Here is a 16,112-nt window from a genome sequence, read left to right as displayed (position 1 = left end):
TTTGATCACTTGATAGAATGAGTGGGTTCACACAAAAGGTGCCATGTTCTAAGTTGTTTAACACAACTACATGTAGATATGATGAAATGAATGGTGAAATTCTGATCTATCTTCTCATATGCATCTTCTGATCTCAAACTCAAATGTCTTCCATGTATAGCGAAAACAACTGAATTGGCCTTGTTGTTCCAATACTTTCAGTGGCGACTGTAGGTTAACAGACCTTAAACACATGTTTCATACATAACACACTATATCAACTTAATTAATATTCAGTTATTTAGTTTTGGTTAATAATGTTTGTACTAGAAGCTTTCATACAAGTTTGATTAAAAGTGTTATTAACATTTCATGTACAATGTTAAAAATGACAATTCATCACGTTCAACGCAACTGGCTTACTAGGTTTAGAAATAGCTTTCTAAATGTGATATATGGATTCATCACAGCCAGTATATACTTTAACGCATGTGAAATTTTCCTTTGGAATGGTTGAGCATAAATTCAAACACTGACAGTGTAATTACTTGGTTCATTTTTCCAGACGCATTTCCTCTTTCATTAACTGTGTTTTTTACAAATGTGTGTTTCAAGGTAAATTACATCTCTGACAGCTCAAAAACTGAGACAAATAAAGCAAATTTGTTAGCAAGCTGAAAAAGAGATCCAAAGTGCAAACCTTCAACCCCTAGAGAACAACAATATCCACTGCAGGCTGAGATGCAGCAGATGAGGGTCTGCAAATGCCAGGATATAAACCAAACTTCTAGTAAATAATTTTACTTAGTATATAGCAACTATGCTGCACATACTCAAACAGATCTCAAAAACATGCAGGACCTATTAGCATCAGGATATTCATGAATGTTAATCTACATCAGAACAGAGAAGTATTCAAGGTGCATGGTTTTTTAATACAGAAGCTTAGATATTAAGCAGACAGCTTTCAAGTTTTAGTGTAGCAGTGTCTCCAACTAAAGTGTTTTTGTCAAACATTAAAAGAGTATGTAAATATACACCTGTGAGTGGTTTTTCAGTTGTCTTATTTGCACTACACACTAAGAATACAGAGGTCTTGGGAGATTGGAAAATAAAGTGCATTACTCATGATTTTTGAAACACCCTTGTTATTCAACAATTGTATGTAATGGAATCTAGCAATTTGACAAAATATAACGGACTTGGTGATTGCAGGGAAAAGGGATAAACACAGCGTACCCCCAGCTTGAGCATTAATCTGAGGCAGGAGTTCTTAGATTGTACTCATGCAGCGATGTTGTGTTTCCTCCACAGTCCACATACTGGTACATCTCCTGAGAGACCTGCTCAGCGTGGCCGAAATACACCGTGGTGACCGTGACCCTGCAAAGCAAGAGTCAAAACATGAAATGTTATCCCTGTGATTCACTAAAGAAAATGATTAGAGTCACTTGCGCTTCTCATTCACTTCAGGGAATATCTAGGCATTTACGGTGAAATACTCACTGCATCATGACTACAATGTTGTGCACTTTGATAGTCTGCATGGTACAGTACTCACTGAAAAATAAACAAGGTTGGGAAAAGTTAGCTTTGCTGGCCTAGAGTGGGCCGGGCTACAAGAGGTGTATTAAATCACTGACTAGCTGAATGTTCACATGTGCATGTTTGAGAAATAGAAATGTATATCCAGCTAAAGGAAATTATTGGAATATGAGCTGTGAAGAAAAGGTAGTAGTATGATTCTGATGCGTCTTAACCCGTGTGCTGTGTTAAAGACAGTGTTCCATCTTGGGCAGTTAAATTGGGCAGGTTCCTTAAAATAATTAAAAATATTTATTATTAACATTTATTACCTATTGTTGCATTAAACCATTTAAACAACCCACCAAACGATTTACAGTTCTTTTCAGGACTGATGGTGTATAAAACACATTTAACTGAAATTACACCACTCATTCACAAGTAAATTTGAATATTTGAAGTACTAAAGTGCATAGACCAATGAAAAACCTTGCTTAGTGATTATCGAAGGCTAGACTGCTAGGTCAAGGTTGGGCTAAAGATACTTGCATTACAAGTTTAGTTTACGCTGTAACATGTCTTACATTGTATCAAGAAGACTGCAACAAAAAACAGACGGAAAAAATAGTAAATTTGTGAAATCTGACAGGAACACAACAAGACGATTAAGCTCCTCTGGTTTGCCATGGTCGCTATGGTGATTGTGAATGTGAAGTATCCTATCAGTGGATAGTCATTGTACTTGTAGGTATTACTACAGGGTAATACCTACCTGCTCATACACTTACGTACCCCTTACAGAATCTGCCAACGTTAATCTTTTTTTTTTTTTTTTTAAAGGAGGGATTGTAAATTGCATTTTGTTTTTTTTATTTTGTATTGTCCTGAATAAGATAATTCACATAACAGATGTTTACATAAAGTCCACAAGACACAATAATAAATGAATTTACACAAATGAACCAGCTCAAAAGTTTACATACGCTTGATTTTTAATAGTGGGTGTTATTATCTGGATGATCAACGACTGGAATACAAAACTATTACAAAAGGTGCAAACATTCACTGATACTCAAGAAAGCAACACACTACTTTAAAAGCCAGGGGATGTAAACTTTTAAACAGGATGATTGGTGTAAATTACTATTTTGTTTAAAGAGATTTTTCCCCCCATTTAGTATTGCCCTTCAAAAGCTACATAAGATATTTACATGTTCCCTTAGAAGACGAAATAATAATTTATAATAATCATCCTGTTCAAAAGTTTACACACACACCCCGCAGGGGTGTAACCTGGCCTGGGCATGCAAATAGTTTATTTACAAATACATTTGAAAAAGTTTTGTTTTAGTTTTTTCAATGGAGAAGAATCTGGGCTCAGCCCCAGATGATTAACAGTTCAGCTAACACCCCTGCCCCCTGGCTCTTAATGCGTTACTTTACTGAGCATCAGTGGATGTTTGCACCTTTTGTAATAGTTGTGTACAAGGCCCTCAGTTGTCCTCAGAGTGAAAAGATGGATCTCATCATCAAATAGCCGCTGCCGGAAAGGGATCAAATATGCAGACAGTGCTGGAAAACCAGAGTGTGCAGGTCCTGGAGGATTTTTCTGATGAATAGTGGGCAGTTTAACTGCTCAGGACAAACAAGGGACTCATGAACAACTCTCACAAAACATAAAAACAGTCGCTGATCATCCAGGTAACAACACACAGTAATAAGAACCAAGAGTATGTAAACTGTGCTGTGTGAAAGTGTGTGTAAGTCTTGGTGCGTTTGTATGTACAAATTGAAAGCATACTTACTACATGTAACTCATTTCATCAGCTATAATGGTAGGCACCATGTAATCAATCTGAAACACAGAGGCAACATCAGTATACAGCATCTTAATCCTGAATTTTAAAACCAGATTGAGATGTAGCGAGTAAGTGATGTGTTGTGATAAGTCTAGATAATATTAAACGATACTGCTTAACTTGATAAATATAATTTATCAATCTAAAATTCTACGTAAAAGGCCTACCTGCTTCATGTCAAGTGGGCCGATGGTGGTAATATTGCTAACACGGGTTTTTCCAATCACAGTCTTGGAGAACTGCACCTGAGCTGTGATGTTGGCCACGTCCACCGAGTAGTAATTGTTGTTTGTAATATTCAGCGTGTTCTATAAAAGAAACCATAATACGTTGTTAAGAAATGTGAAATTTCCTCTTTATTACTTATACATCACATTCAGTTCTTGCTTTAAAAATGCCACTGGAACGCACATTTTCACACAAATGTGAGCTTTCTAGAGCTGCTTTTGTAAAGATTAAGCTGAAATGGTGATGTGTGCTTACAGTAATATTGAGATACACAATGTGCTTGGCCTGGTCGTAGGTGACATATACAGACTTCACCCCAACATAGGTCACATCAATGGAGCGTGGAAACAGGAAAAACACTGCCAGGCCTGAGAGCAGCAGGCAAACGATGACCGAGGCTGACACATATAGCTTTCTATAAAACATACACGATGATGATCATTAAAGAGCTGTTTTAAATCGTAAACAAAATACATAAGTAGAATATGAATTAATACATTAGCTTTAATTTAAAAATGCAATTAATCTTTGCATTACATTTTTAGATGCTTGATTTGGGTGATACATGCAGATAAAAAAAGATAATTCGGAATAATATAAAAGTTGCCCATAAAACAGAACTAAGACTACATATCTATGCCATAAAATATGTATTATTTTTAAACTGATCTACGAACATTTTCTACTGCTATGGGCTTCACCGTGCTGTTTGAATGCATCTGACTGACAGAGCAGAACAAATGGCACTTTAATCACTTACTCAGTATCATTACTATGAAAATTATTTGTAAAGTTTGGATGTGACACTTCTTTGTCGGTCACCTTAACCCCCCCCCCCCCCCCCCCTTTTCCCTTTCAGCCTAAAAAAAAAAAAAAAAAGAAATTTCAATGGGGTGTACTTTATTTTGTTTCATATTTATGAACTCAGAACATTCTCCATTTACCAGGACAGAAAGCAAGGACACAAATCAAAGGAAAACAAGACACTAATGAGAGATGGAGGAAATTTTGGAAAGTTCAAAACACCTGCACAACTGTCAATCATTCCAGAGTCCTACGCTGATTAGCTCATCTACAGCGAACACTGTAGAAATTAATTCATTTAATTGTATTTATATTATTAGTACTCTATTTTTATCTGTCTTTCCTTAGTACTTGTAACGGTGGCATCCAAATGACAAGCAAGGAGTTCTCTAGGAGTATTTAAATTTCATAAAACATACTTGACATGCTTCATACTTCTAGCTAACATAGTTCATAGAGTATGATCATTACAGCTAGTCTGTGCTTACGTTCTCCTTGGCCTCAGCCTCTGGTCGCTGTATGGAATCAACGCCACCAGCTGATTTTCCTGACCTGCAAGAAAAAAATCTTTCAGTAAGTCGACCATTTCATAGTCTTTTATAGCAATTTTTCATTTGACATTGCGGTAGACACAGTGGAGATACTAATCCAAATCAAGTTCCATCCCTATCCCGGTTAAGTACCTGAGTGTCCCTCCTACTGTATAGCATTAGCTGTACTATAGGAGTTTTCTGAAGGTTGTGGGCTGATTATTATTCATGGTCAGGAACTGACTAATCCGTATCTGTTATTACAGTTAACTGACTGATGAAACACCACTCGAATTTCACATTCTTTTCTTATGACAAGATAAAATGTAAAAATAGGCATAAAGCATGTTAAAATGCTGTCAAATGTCACAGTAATCTCAGAGCTCAACCCTTATAAAGCCAAGAGTGAAAATAATTCCATCTTCCTACAAACAAACTGAATGTTGAGTGAAAACACTGTCACAATATCCATCCTTTTCTGTGTCTGATCTCAAATAGCAGTAAGGTAATGGACCACCACAAGGCAAGTCTCTGCATCTGTATTGGAGGAGAAACACTATTCTTCCAAAAGATATTCCTTCAATTGGTATCTTGATGATGATGGTCATCAACCAAAATCTCCTACAGGTTTTTAATTAGATTGAGCTTTGGTAATTTTTCCAAATTACGGCAGATTTGGGCCGAGATGCATCATGTGACTTCATCACAACGCACATTCAGCCAAAGCCCTCATCGATTCACATACGTCGAACATGTGTACAGCTAAAAGGTCTCATTTACCAACAAACTTCACAGCAAATGAATGTGCAAAATAATTTCATGCATTTTGTTCCACAAAAAAAGCCTGTACAGACTGACTGTATTATGTAAAGGACTGCTACCTAGTTTGTGGAGGTAACGTGTGCCTTGTTTTTATTTGAATGATGTAACATTTACCTCGTGGGATTCTTCCAGTGCCTTGGCATGTTGGGCAGGTGACACTGTCCCTGCCAGTAAACTCCACGTAGGGGAACTGAGAGACATCCCCACCACCCTTGACATCCTCACTTGGCATGCGGTTATACTCAGGGCCAGAGGTCAGGGTGGCGTGGCACTCCTCATGACATGTCTGCTTGGACAGGTGGGAAAGTGCCTTCCCCATGATCACACCTGGCCTTTTAGAGCTACGCTTTCCCTCAGAACTAAAACGCACAAGAAATAATATCTCAATAATACAGCAATCAAATCAAATAGGCCACATGTGTCACAACTCAAGGCCTGCTCACCAAATGCTGCCTTGTGTTGTTTCAGCCAGTGTAAACCTAGTTCAATGTAGTACACTAAACTTTATTTTTTTACCTCATCCTTATTACACAGAGAGAAATTATGGTAATTTGACTCATGATCAGCAAAGATTTCAAGTTTAAACAAGAAAAAGAAAAAAACATTTCCAGTAAGAGCACAAAGACATTAATCCCACTGCAATCAAAATATCTCCTTATAGATTACATTTTATCACAGCAAAAATCCACTTGCCTATTAATATTTATATTTAACACACGACATTCAATTGCATCCAAGATACTGTAATGAAATACTCATAGTGGCGCCAGTGGAATTTAGCCCTTTCTACAACTCCACCTACAGGGACCAATGCAGCAGCTCTTAGGTCTTTCAGTTTGTTCACAGAATATTTCAATAGAATCATATTTTAATATGTCATTGTGGAAGTTGTATACGCTCACTGAATACTTCTTTTTTTTTTTTTTTTAAGATACACCTGCCTACACACTAATTGCCAATTCCATCAGGTACCTCCAGAATTTATTAGGTCACAATTATTGGCTGTAGTCCATCTGTAGATAAGCTACAAATCGTTAGCAATCCTCTACGCCATCCATTAATAAAAAGAGATGACATCAGCAGCAACACTGATATAATTTGAGTGGCATGGTGAACCACTTGTGATGCTTTGTATGAGGAGATTTTAAACACCTTAATGTCACTGCTATGTTATGAATAAGCGCCTAAACAAAAAGCTCCAGCGAAGATCAGTCCTGGGATTAGAAATTAATACTGATAAAGGGCTGGAGGATTTATTCATGCATCTTCAATACCCGCTTTATCCTGGTCAGAGTCGCAGTGAAAAGTCAAAGCCTATCTCGGGAACACCGTGTGCAAGGAGGGGCTAAATCTTTGAATAGGACACCATGCACATAATTTTCCACAACTTGGGGGAAATTCTGCATATGGCCATGTTTAGGGAAGTGTGAGGAAACAGAAAAACCCAGAGAGACACCCACATGGACATGTTAAACTCAGTACAGACAGTAAGCTCAGGATCGAACCAGAGACCCAGGAGCTGTGAGGCCACAGCGCTACACCATACTGTCCAGGTTAGAGGATGATAACGCAACATATATCCTTTAACTGTACACTTACAAGGTGGACAGTCGGTAAATATATCTAAAAGAACTGTACACCGTGTGTAAAAGATACGGCAACACAGCTGGACATGACCCACTCATACATCTGTTTGTTAACTCTGGACGCCTCCCTGTCCTGTCCTGCACACTTTGATTCCAACAAACGCCGCTTCCTGAGCTGAAGTGTTTGTGTTTATACAGAGAAAACACAAAAGAAAAAAAAAATGTCCAGGACTGGGGTTACTCCAGGACTAATGTTGGGAAAGTAGGAGAAAGGGTAAAGATAGAAGATATCTTTCCAAATTCAATACAAATTGAGTATCAGGCAAAAATGGAAGTGAACTTTCAACCATGATATATAACTACAATATAGGCCATGTATGCTAACAAACTATATGTATATCTACCAAACATTCAGAAATATTCATCCAAAGAGTGCCACAATCCTGATTAGACTAATGACTGCATGAACAGCACAGGTACAATACTTCACTGAGATGTTAGATATAAATAAACCACTTTAGCTCACTAATGTTATTTGAGTTGAAGCTCATGTACGTGTTTATTTATTTATTTGTTTGTTTGTTTGAATTTTACCTACCGTAAAATACAACAAACCAGAAGAACACGGTAAATTACCCAGAGTGTGAAACTCGCTAGTCTAATTATGCTGGGACAACGACCGATTCCCAGACGGCTCCCTATTCTACAAGACCGACCCTAGATAGCTACACTGTAAAGCCACTGTGTGTTAATAGAATTAGTGCACATATATTGTGGGAATGGAGCTATTTGGGATTAAGCTATTTGGGACGCAGCCAACAGCACGTTCTAGTTTTTGATCACAACATGATGACAACAAGCCAAGCTGCAGTATGTTTTGGAAGGGAAATATTTAACTCTTACTGTTACACGTCTAAAACATAAATAATTTAATAAATAATCAAGCTATAATCTGGCTAACATTTTAAAGACAGCTAATGGTTGTATAAATTAACTTGACTGAAGTGCTTTACTACGCTAGCTGGATTGTTAGCGAGATTTAGCTCGTATTAGTCAGCTGTAAGACAAAAGCATCCACCTGGATGCAACATAACTTGCAGTATTCAACCACTATTTTATTTTAATACCAATGTTTTATTTCCTTACCCGCTTTAGTTATTTCCTGTGAAACTCCCCTCTGTTCCAAAACCTGTTTATTGAGTGACGGCTGTTTCTTCTTCATGTGGTTTATGGCAGGTCAGTCCGAGGAGCAGCACTGCCCCCCACTGGAAGTGCGTTAAATAACACGGTAGAAAGTGTAGTTATCAGAATCTGAATCAAAAAGGGCTTTACTGCCAAGTGTGCAGCTCTCACACACAAGGAATTTATTATGGTAAGTGAATAATAATAATAATAATAATAATAATAATAATAATAATAATAATAATGTGACACGTGATAAAAAGAATTAAGTAAGAAAAATATATAGAAGATATAATAAGCTTAAGGAAGAATAGACATGGTGCAGATGCTATGTACACCTATGTAAGGGTCTATGCAATGTACAGAAGGTAATAGAATAGAATTTATCAAAAAATATCTAAATATATCTCAAATTTATCTAAAATAATAAGTCAACTACTGCAGACTAGGGCTGGGCGATATGTCAAAAATGTCATATGATGATACTTGAGAGCATTTCTATGATACATGATGTGTATCACAATATATAACTTAGCTAACAAACTGTGTAAACAGCAGTAAAATATTTGAAAAAAAAAACCCATTAAACTCAGTTTGATGATGCTTTTCTCTTATGCCTACAAAGACAAAGAAGATATTTTTTTAACTATGTAAAATCAATGGCATCCATTCAGTACCCTTTAATTTGTAATTATTAAAAATGTTTTTAAAAAATAAATAAATAAAATAAAAATTAAAAATTAAAAAATCACCATACCAGTAATATCTCAGAAAAGTGTATCACATAATCATTTATCCCGATATCAATATTATCGATATCGATATTACCCAGCCCTACTGCAGACCAAAGCATATCATTCACACTATTTTCCTCCTCATCAAACTATTCGGTGAGCCTTCGTGTCCTGTGGATGGAGACACTCTTAAGCTGGAAGAGAGCACTCCCATCAGAAGAGAAATGTTTTATAGGGTAAAGGTGAGCAGTCAGAATAACTTTGTATTGATATGCAGTGACACTTTCCTCTAAGAGGACAAATAGATCCAGTCCATAATAACAAAATGCCCACAAAGCATGCCATGTATAATGTGTCATCCTTTTGCATATATAGCTTTCTTAAACGGAGTACATTCATAGAGGCAATGTTTGGAATTGGTGAACATTGGACACAAGGTGGAGCTCTAATGCAGGTTCAGTCTGTAAGGCCTTCATACAATTTGATATGATTTTTGGAAAAACATGGAGTGGTCAAGCCCAAACTGGAATCTTTTCTGCTATAGACTTTTTTTAATGCATTTTTTTTGTTGTTGCATTTTTGCAGTAAAAGTGTTGATTTCAGACACCTGCTATATGTCAATGTTTTCTCATTTGTAGTATGCTCTTTTAGTCATTAGATAAGAAATCGCAGATTAGTGTTACTTAATTGATACGAAATACTGGTGACTTGCCTTATGTCTAATATTAATATTATTAGTTATAGCATATTGTTGCAATTGTAGACCATTCCTGTCACTCACTTGCTCATTTACTTCAGTGATTGGTAACAGTACATTAGAATTAAGCTGACTATCAACCCTTTGCCCACCCTGTTTTAAATAAGGCCCACCCCATGGAAAATGATTGACCATGCGTTCTAAAATTGTAGCATTCACAAATTCAGCTCTTATAAACAGAAAATATACCTTTTACTCAAATCTTAATTTCAGTTTCACCTTCATAGTTAGTTCTATTTCCCAAACTATCAATTGATAGTACTGTGACCCTGACCAGGCAGTTACTAAGGATGAATGTTCATGTTAATGTTTGTCCCACAAGCTTCAAATCTGACTAATCTCTTGCGCCCATATTAAACCTCCCATCGTTGTCCCAGTCCTGATACTTGCCTCTAGTCTCAACCAGATGCCCTTTGTATCTTTGTGGGACGCTTTCTAATAGCAAAAACATAAAATGGATATCTTTATTAATATCTGTATTTATATCTGTTTAGAACACATTATCTGTTTATTATGACTCAGTATTTGTATAATGTATACATATTTGGCTACATGTTGAGTCATACATAATTTTTTTTTAAATAGCCATCCAAAGCCATTAAATATAAATATATTTAAATATATATATTTAAATATATATATATATAAAATATGTAACAGCTAAAGACCCACCTCTTCCGTCAACACCTAACCAACCCCCCCCCCCCCCCAACCCCTCCCAAAAAAAAAAAATCTACTCTGGCACTTACACCTCTACTCCGTGCACTTTGCCTCTTCTGGAACTCAATTAATGGATCTTGTATGGTAGCACTACTTGTATTGTTCTCTGCTTGATATATCGCTTTGCTTGTATTTTCTTGTATTTGCTTGTATTTGCTTGTATTTTCTCATTTGTAAGTCGCTTTGGATAAAAGCGTCTGCTAAATGAATAAATGTAAAATGTAAATAAAAGTCAGCTGTATGAGTGATGTCAGCATACCAAGCGCATTCTCAGTGAAACCTACGTTTCACACACACTTTCACTTTCTCTCTCATGAACGTCCTTTTATACTTAGGCCGGCTCGCAAAATATGCCCCAGCATGTCTTTCTTGAACTTTGAGTGAGGATGAGTCCTGTCAAGCCATGCTAGAAGCTCAACGGGAACGTGGTGTAGCATGGGGTTTTACTTCAGGTGTCTTCAGATAGATGGGGACTGGTGTTAAATCTGATGCAGGCATCTACAGGGAGCCATTGGAAGGAACACAGCAATTAAGTGATCTGAGAAATCCGCTGGTGTGCAGTTGTATTCTGGGCCAATTGCAATGTTCTGATAGCAGGCCTGGTAAGATCTGCTAGGATTAATTGACAGAGTCCAATTTAAAGATGACAAGGGATTGACCAAGCACCTGAGCAGCTTCTGTGGAGAGAAAATGTTGAATTCGCTGGATGTTGTGAAGAAGAAACCTACCTGATCATGTCAAATTAGCAACGTGAACAGAGAATGAAAGTTGGAGAGAAGTCCATCAAGGTTTTGTGCATTGTCAGATGATGTGTTTTCCAGAGATATGAAAAGATCTTGACATGGGCATGTCAAGAATAACCTCCAGGCATAGCCTCCAGGAATAACCAGCACCTCAGTTATGTTTGGATTAAGGTTCAGGTGTGGAGCTGCCATCTATAATGAGTTTTGTCCACCAGAAATGGCAAGATCCATGCAGAATCACAAGTGTCTGAGTAAGCAGAAAAAGAGTTGTGTGTCATTGGTATATCAGAGATATGAAAATCCATGCATGTATATTACCTTTGACACGTACCATCTAAATAACCATTGTTGCAGAACAAGTACACCCCTTCATGGCAGCAGTATTCCCTAATGGCAGTGGCCTCTTTCAGCAGGATAATGTGCCCTGCTACACTGCAAATATTGTTCAGGAACAGTTTGAGGAACATGATAAAGAGTTCAATGTGTTGACTTGGTCTCCAAATTTCCCAAATCCCAATCTGATCGAGCATCTGTGGGATGTGCTGGACAAACAAGTCTGATCCATGGAGGCCCCACCTCGCAACTTACAGGACTTAAAGGATCTGCTGCTAACGTCTTGGTGCCAGATACCATAGCACACCTTCAGAGCTCTTGTGGAGTCCATGCCTCAACAGGTCAGAACTGTTTTGGCAGCACAAGAGTGGCCTACACAATATTAGGCAGCTGGTTTTAATGTTATGGCTGATCAGTGTAGAATTGCTTTGCTGTATTTATCAGTAAAGTTCTGATGATTTTAACAAAAATGAAGTAAAACCCAAGCTATTTTATGAGCCAGGAGGTGAATTGGTTATGCTAGTTTGCCCTAGGCATTAATAAGTGTTTGAATATGTGTGCATGGTGGCCTGTGATGGACTTGCAGTATGCAGGACTTCAGTGTGTATCCCAGATTCACCACGACCAGGATAAACCAGGATAGACAGTTACTGAAGATGAAAGAATGTAGTTTGTGTAAAAACACCTAGCTATTTGAGCAAATTTTTTTTATTATTATTTGGCAGTTCCACAGGTTGTCAAATCATCGCATTAACTATAATTTAAGAGGTTAGCCCTCTGAAGTTGTAAGTCTTTTATTTCAGCATGCACCTATTCATATTTAAATGTTGTGCTAATTAGAGCTAATAGAATTAGCTGTGACAGGAAGCTAATTTGTACCACACAAGTGGATTAGCACCATTATACAACAATGACCTGTCTGTCTTCTTATGCCCCAAACCATCCAGTAGTGCAATCCAACAATAAAATATATTTTTATGCACAAAAAAATAGAACAAATAGAGAGTAGATAAGCAACAACAGTATCAGCTAAAGATATAGTTATATAAACTTCATTTTTCATGCTACCCTTATACTACAGTGCTGTTGAATTGTCGAATCTGATAGGTCACAAGGTGTTGATTCATTTTCCACAACAGCAAATCACAGGTTTATATTAACATGTTTCTTTGAATAATTTATTGTTTCTCTAGTACGAACTCAATCCCACTGGTGGACACTCCAAATAATCTAAATCTAATAGCTAACAAATGGGGGGAAAGCATGTTATTTAGCAAATTAAATGTATAATCATTGATATGTGAAGCTTATATAAGGAGATGTTTGTTTAACATTTATAGAAGAAGCCTGTCATGTCAGAACCCTTGTAACAGAACTGCAGCGGTTCCATTAAGTTTTCCACCATGGGAAAGTCTTCCAGACAGAGGACTTTGTATCTTGCAGTTTCTCAGTAGCAAGCAGCATTTTCTTTGTCTTAATTATATCTTAATTATCTTAAGTAACTTCAAGAGAAAGTGAAGGAATAACTGTTTCTAGCTTCTCTAATAAGTGATAACAGTAGTCTTCAGTGTCAGTGCTGTGTAACATTTTTCTGAGTCTTTAGCACAAAGAACTTGTCTTATTAAGAAACTGTCTTATTAACTGCAAAAGAGAGAAAGAATAGGCTGGTGGGGGAATGACTGTTTATAGCTGATATAATGTAATTGATAACAGTTTTTCCAGTCTTCACCTGTCCAGTTTTGGTGAGCCTGTGCTCACTGCAGCCTCATATTTCTGTTCTTGTCTGACAGAAGTGGAACCTGATGTGGTCTTCTGCTGTTGCAGCCCAATCACCTCAAGGTTCAACATGTTGTGCATTCTGAGATGCTTTTCTGCTCACCACAATTCTACAGATTGGTTATCTGAGTTACTGTAGCCTTTCTATCAGCTCAAACCAGTCTGGTCATTTTCCATTGACAAGACGTTTTTATGCACAGATCTGCCATGCACTGGATGTTTTTTTCTTTATTAAACCATTCTGAGTAAACTCTAGAGGCTGTTGTGTTTAAAATACTAGTTATACAAGTACTCAAACCAGCATGTCTGGCACCAAAAATCATCACCAATAAAATCACTGATTTTAAAATCACTGCTCATTCTCATTATCTGAAGTTGCTGGCCTGTATCTGCATGGTTTTATGCACTGCACTGCTGCCACACAATTGGCTGTACAGGTGTTCCTAATAAAGAGCTTGATGAGTGTATGTGTCTTTTCTACTATGAGAAGATTATTAAAACAGTACACTATTTTAAAATAGAGAGGGGGGATTTGATTAGCAATGGGGAAACATGGAAACAGAAAGCGAGGGATGAAGGTTCAGGTAGGGAAGATGCAAAGATGTAGATCGTAATGATTCAGCTCATGAGCTAACACAAGTGGGTTATAATGGAGGAAAACACAAAAATGTTCATCTCCATTGTTGAACTGTAATGTGTCAAGGTCTCTGGATGAAAATGACAAATTTCGACCTTTCCTTGGCTTTGTAATCAGTTAAATATATCAGTCAAAGGTAGGCTTTGTTGTATTTTAAAAATCACATTACATATCCTTTATTGTGAAAATAAGTGCTAAAGGTGATAAGTGCTAAGACACTCGTTTGTGTGTTTATGATGTATTACAATTTTATTGTGTTGTTTTTTTTTATGACTAGGCTATCTTTGTGAAGTCCATCCTCCATCTTCTATACCGCTTTATCCTTTTCAGGGTCACAGGCTTTGTGAAGTTTCCTTGGATTTTTCTTAAAGCTCCATCTTCTTACTTATGAAAGGCACAGTTATGAGAGGCACAAAAATTTGAATTAAATATTCTGCAGGTTAAAATGGGGTTAGTGAGAGATTAGCAATTAAATCTCTTTTTAGCACTTCATTGGTCATTTAAATGAAATCCAAACACAACACCCTCATTAAATCATATATAGGTTCCTCATTCCTGAACTTAATTTCTCATGAGACCTAATTTGTTTAACTATATTTAAATAATACAGCTATCGTTGTCATTATACATGTACATTACATGTGTACAGTAACATTTATTTATTTTCTTTCCATAGTCCATCTTGGATAAAACATGGTGGCAGATACGTTATAGCAGTCCATGAGCAGTTGAGACGATGTTGCTCCAGGGCCCAACAATGGCAGCTTGACAATGCAGAGATTTAAACTCCTAATCTTTCCATCATTCTTCCACATATCAAGGACAGGTCATCATGTGTACTATTCTGAAAAAAAGAATTAAACCTATAAACCTTAAGGGTTTTTCAGCTGTCCAGTTAAAGGAACCCTTAAAGTAGGGGTTGTTGACTGGCGGACTGTGGTCTGGAGGCGAACCTAATGAAGTACTCCAGCAAACCTAACAGAGATTCTGCTACAGAAGCCGTGCTGGAGTCGATGACTTATGGCCAATTTTTTGCATTTGTTTATTGGTGCTGCTAAAAAATTTTTACAGTACTTTTATTATGACTCATCCAGACATGTGTATTAATATAAATTATCTAGTTGAAGGCAACCCATTGACTATTTACAGGTCTAGAAACAACAGAGAAAGTAGAGGTTTCTCAGACTCTCTCTCTCTCTCTCACTCACTCTCACTCTCACTCTCTCACTTTATTTATCTCTTGTTTGGTTAGGAAACTGACAACATGCTTTCTTTAAAAACGTGCACAAAAACAGAATGTTTAAATACAACTGAAGACAATTGCTGATTGAGACAAGTGTGTCAAATTTTAATTTGTTCATGGTGGTAGTCAAAAGTTGTAACATTAAGCCCCACTATGAAACAGAACATAACTACTTTAAAATGTCTTATTTATAATAATAATAATAATAATAATAATAATAATAATAATAATGATGATGATGATGATGATGATAATAATAATAATAATAAAGGAGTAAGTGGTAGATGGATAATCCCTGTGTGGACTGTAATCCAATGCAAAGACAATATATGCAAGTTTTAAGCAAAATATAGCAGTTTACTTTTACTTAAGTTAATTATTACAGTAGCAAAGAATGTTATGTAAGAGGACAGTGAATAACCCTGCTTTAAAGGTTCTATGCAGTGTTTCCCTGTTAGAGTTAGTGGTTTAAAGCCCCGCCCCTGATGGCCCAGCTGATTGTGATTGGCTCTCCGCAGCGCGAGCTGTCAGAGCGCGCGGTCGCTGCAGTGTGATTGACAGCAGGAAGGCAGGAGATGCGCACTGGGTCACTGATGTCTGCGGCTCGTTTCGCGCAGTCATACAGCCAAAGAGCATTTTGACGGTGGCTTTGGAC

General features: G+C 37.1%; 1 protein-coding gene across 1 annotated transcript; it reads right to left on the bottom strand.

The window, feature by feature from the left end:
* Positions 1 to 896: 896 nt before the first annotated feature.
* tmem106bb (transmembrane protein 106Bb) lies at positions 897 to 8,521 on the bottom strand. The gene is given in 8 exon segments (NM_001200838.1): positions 897 to 1,362; positions 1,486 to 1,539; positions 3,309 to 3,358; positions 3,530 to 3,670; positions 3,846 to 4,005; positions 4,883 to 4,946; positions 5,861 to 6,105; positions 8,479 to 8,521. Coding segments are annotated over 7 exon segments (804 nt in total). The 5' UTR covers positions 6,066 to 6,105; positions 8,479 to 8,521; the 3' UTR covers positions 897 to 1,232.
* Positions 8,522 to 16,112: the final 7,591 nt, after the last annotated feature.

This window comes from Ictalurus punctatus, chromosome 24 (assembly GCF_001660625.3).
Source record: "Ictalurus punctatus breed USDA103 chromosome 24, Coco_2.0, whole genome shotgun sequence".
NCBI lineage: Eukaryota > Metazoa > Chordata > Actinopteri > Siluriformes > Ictaluridae > Ictalurus > Ictalurus punctatus.
Note: the sequence above shows the minus strand (reverse complement) of the source record. Positions and strands in the feature narration are given on the sequence as shown.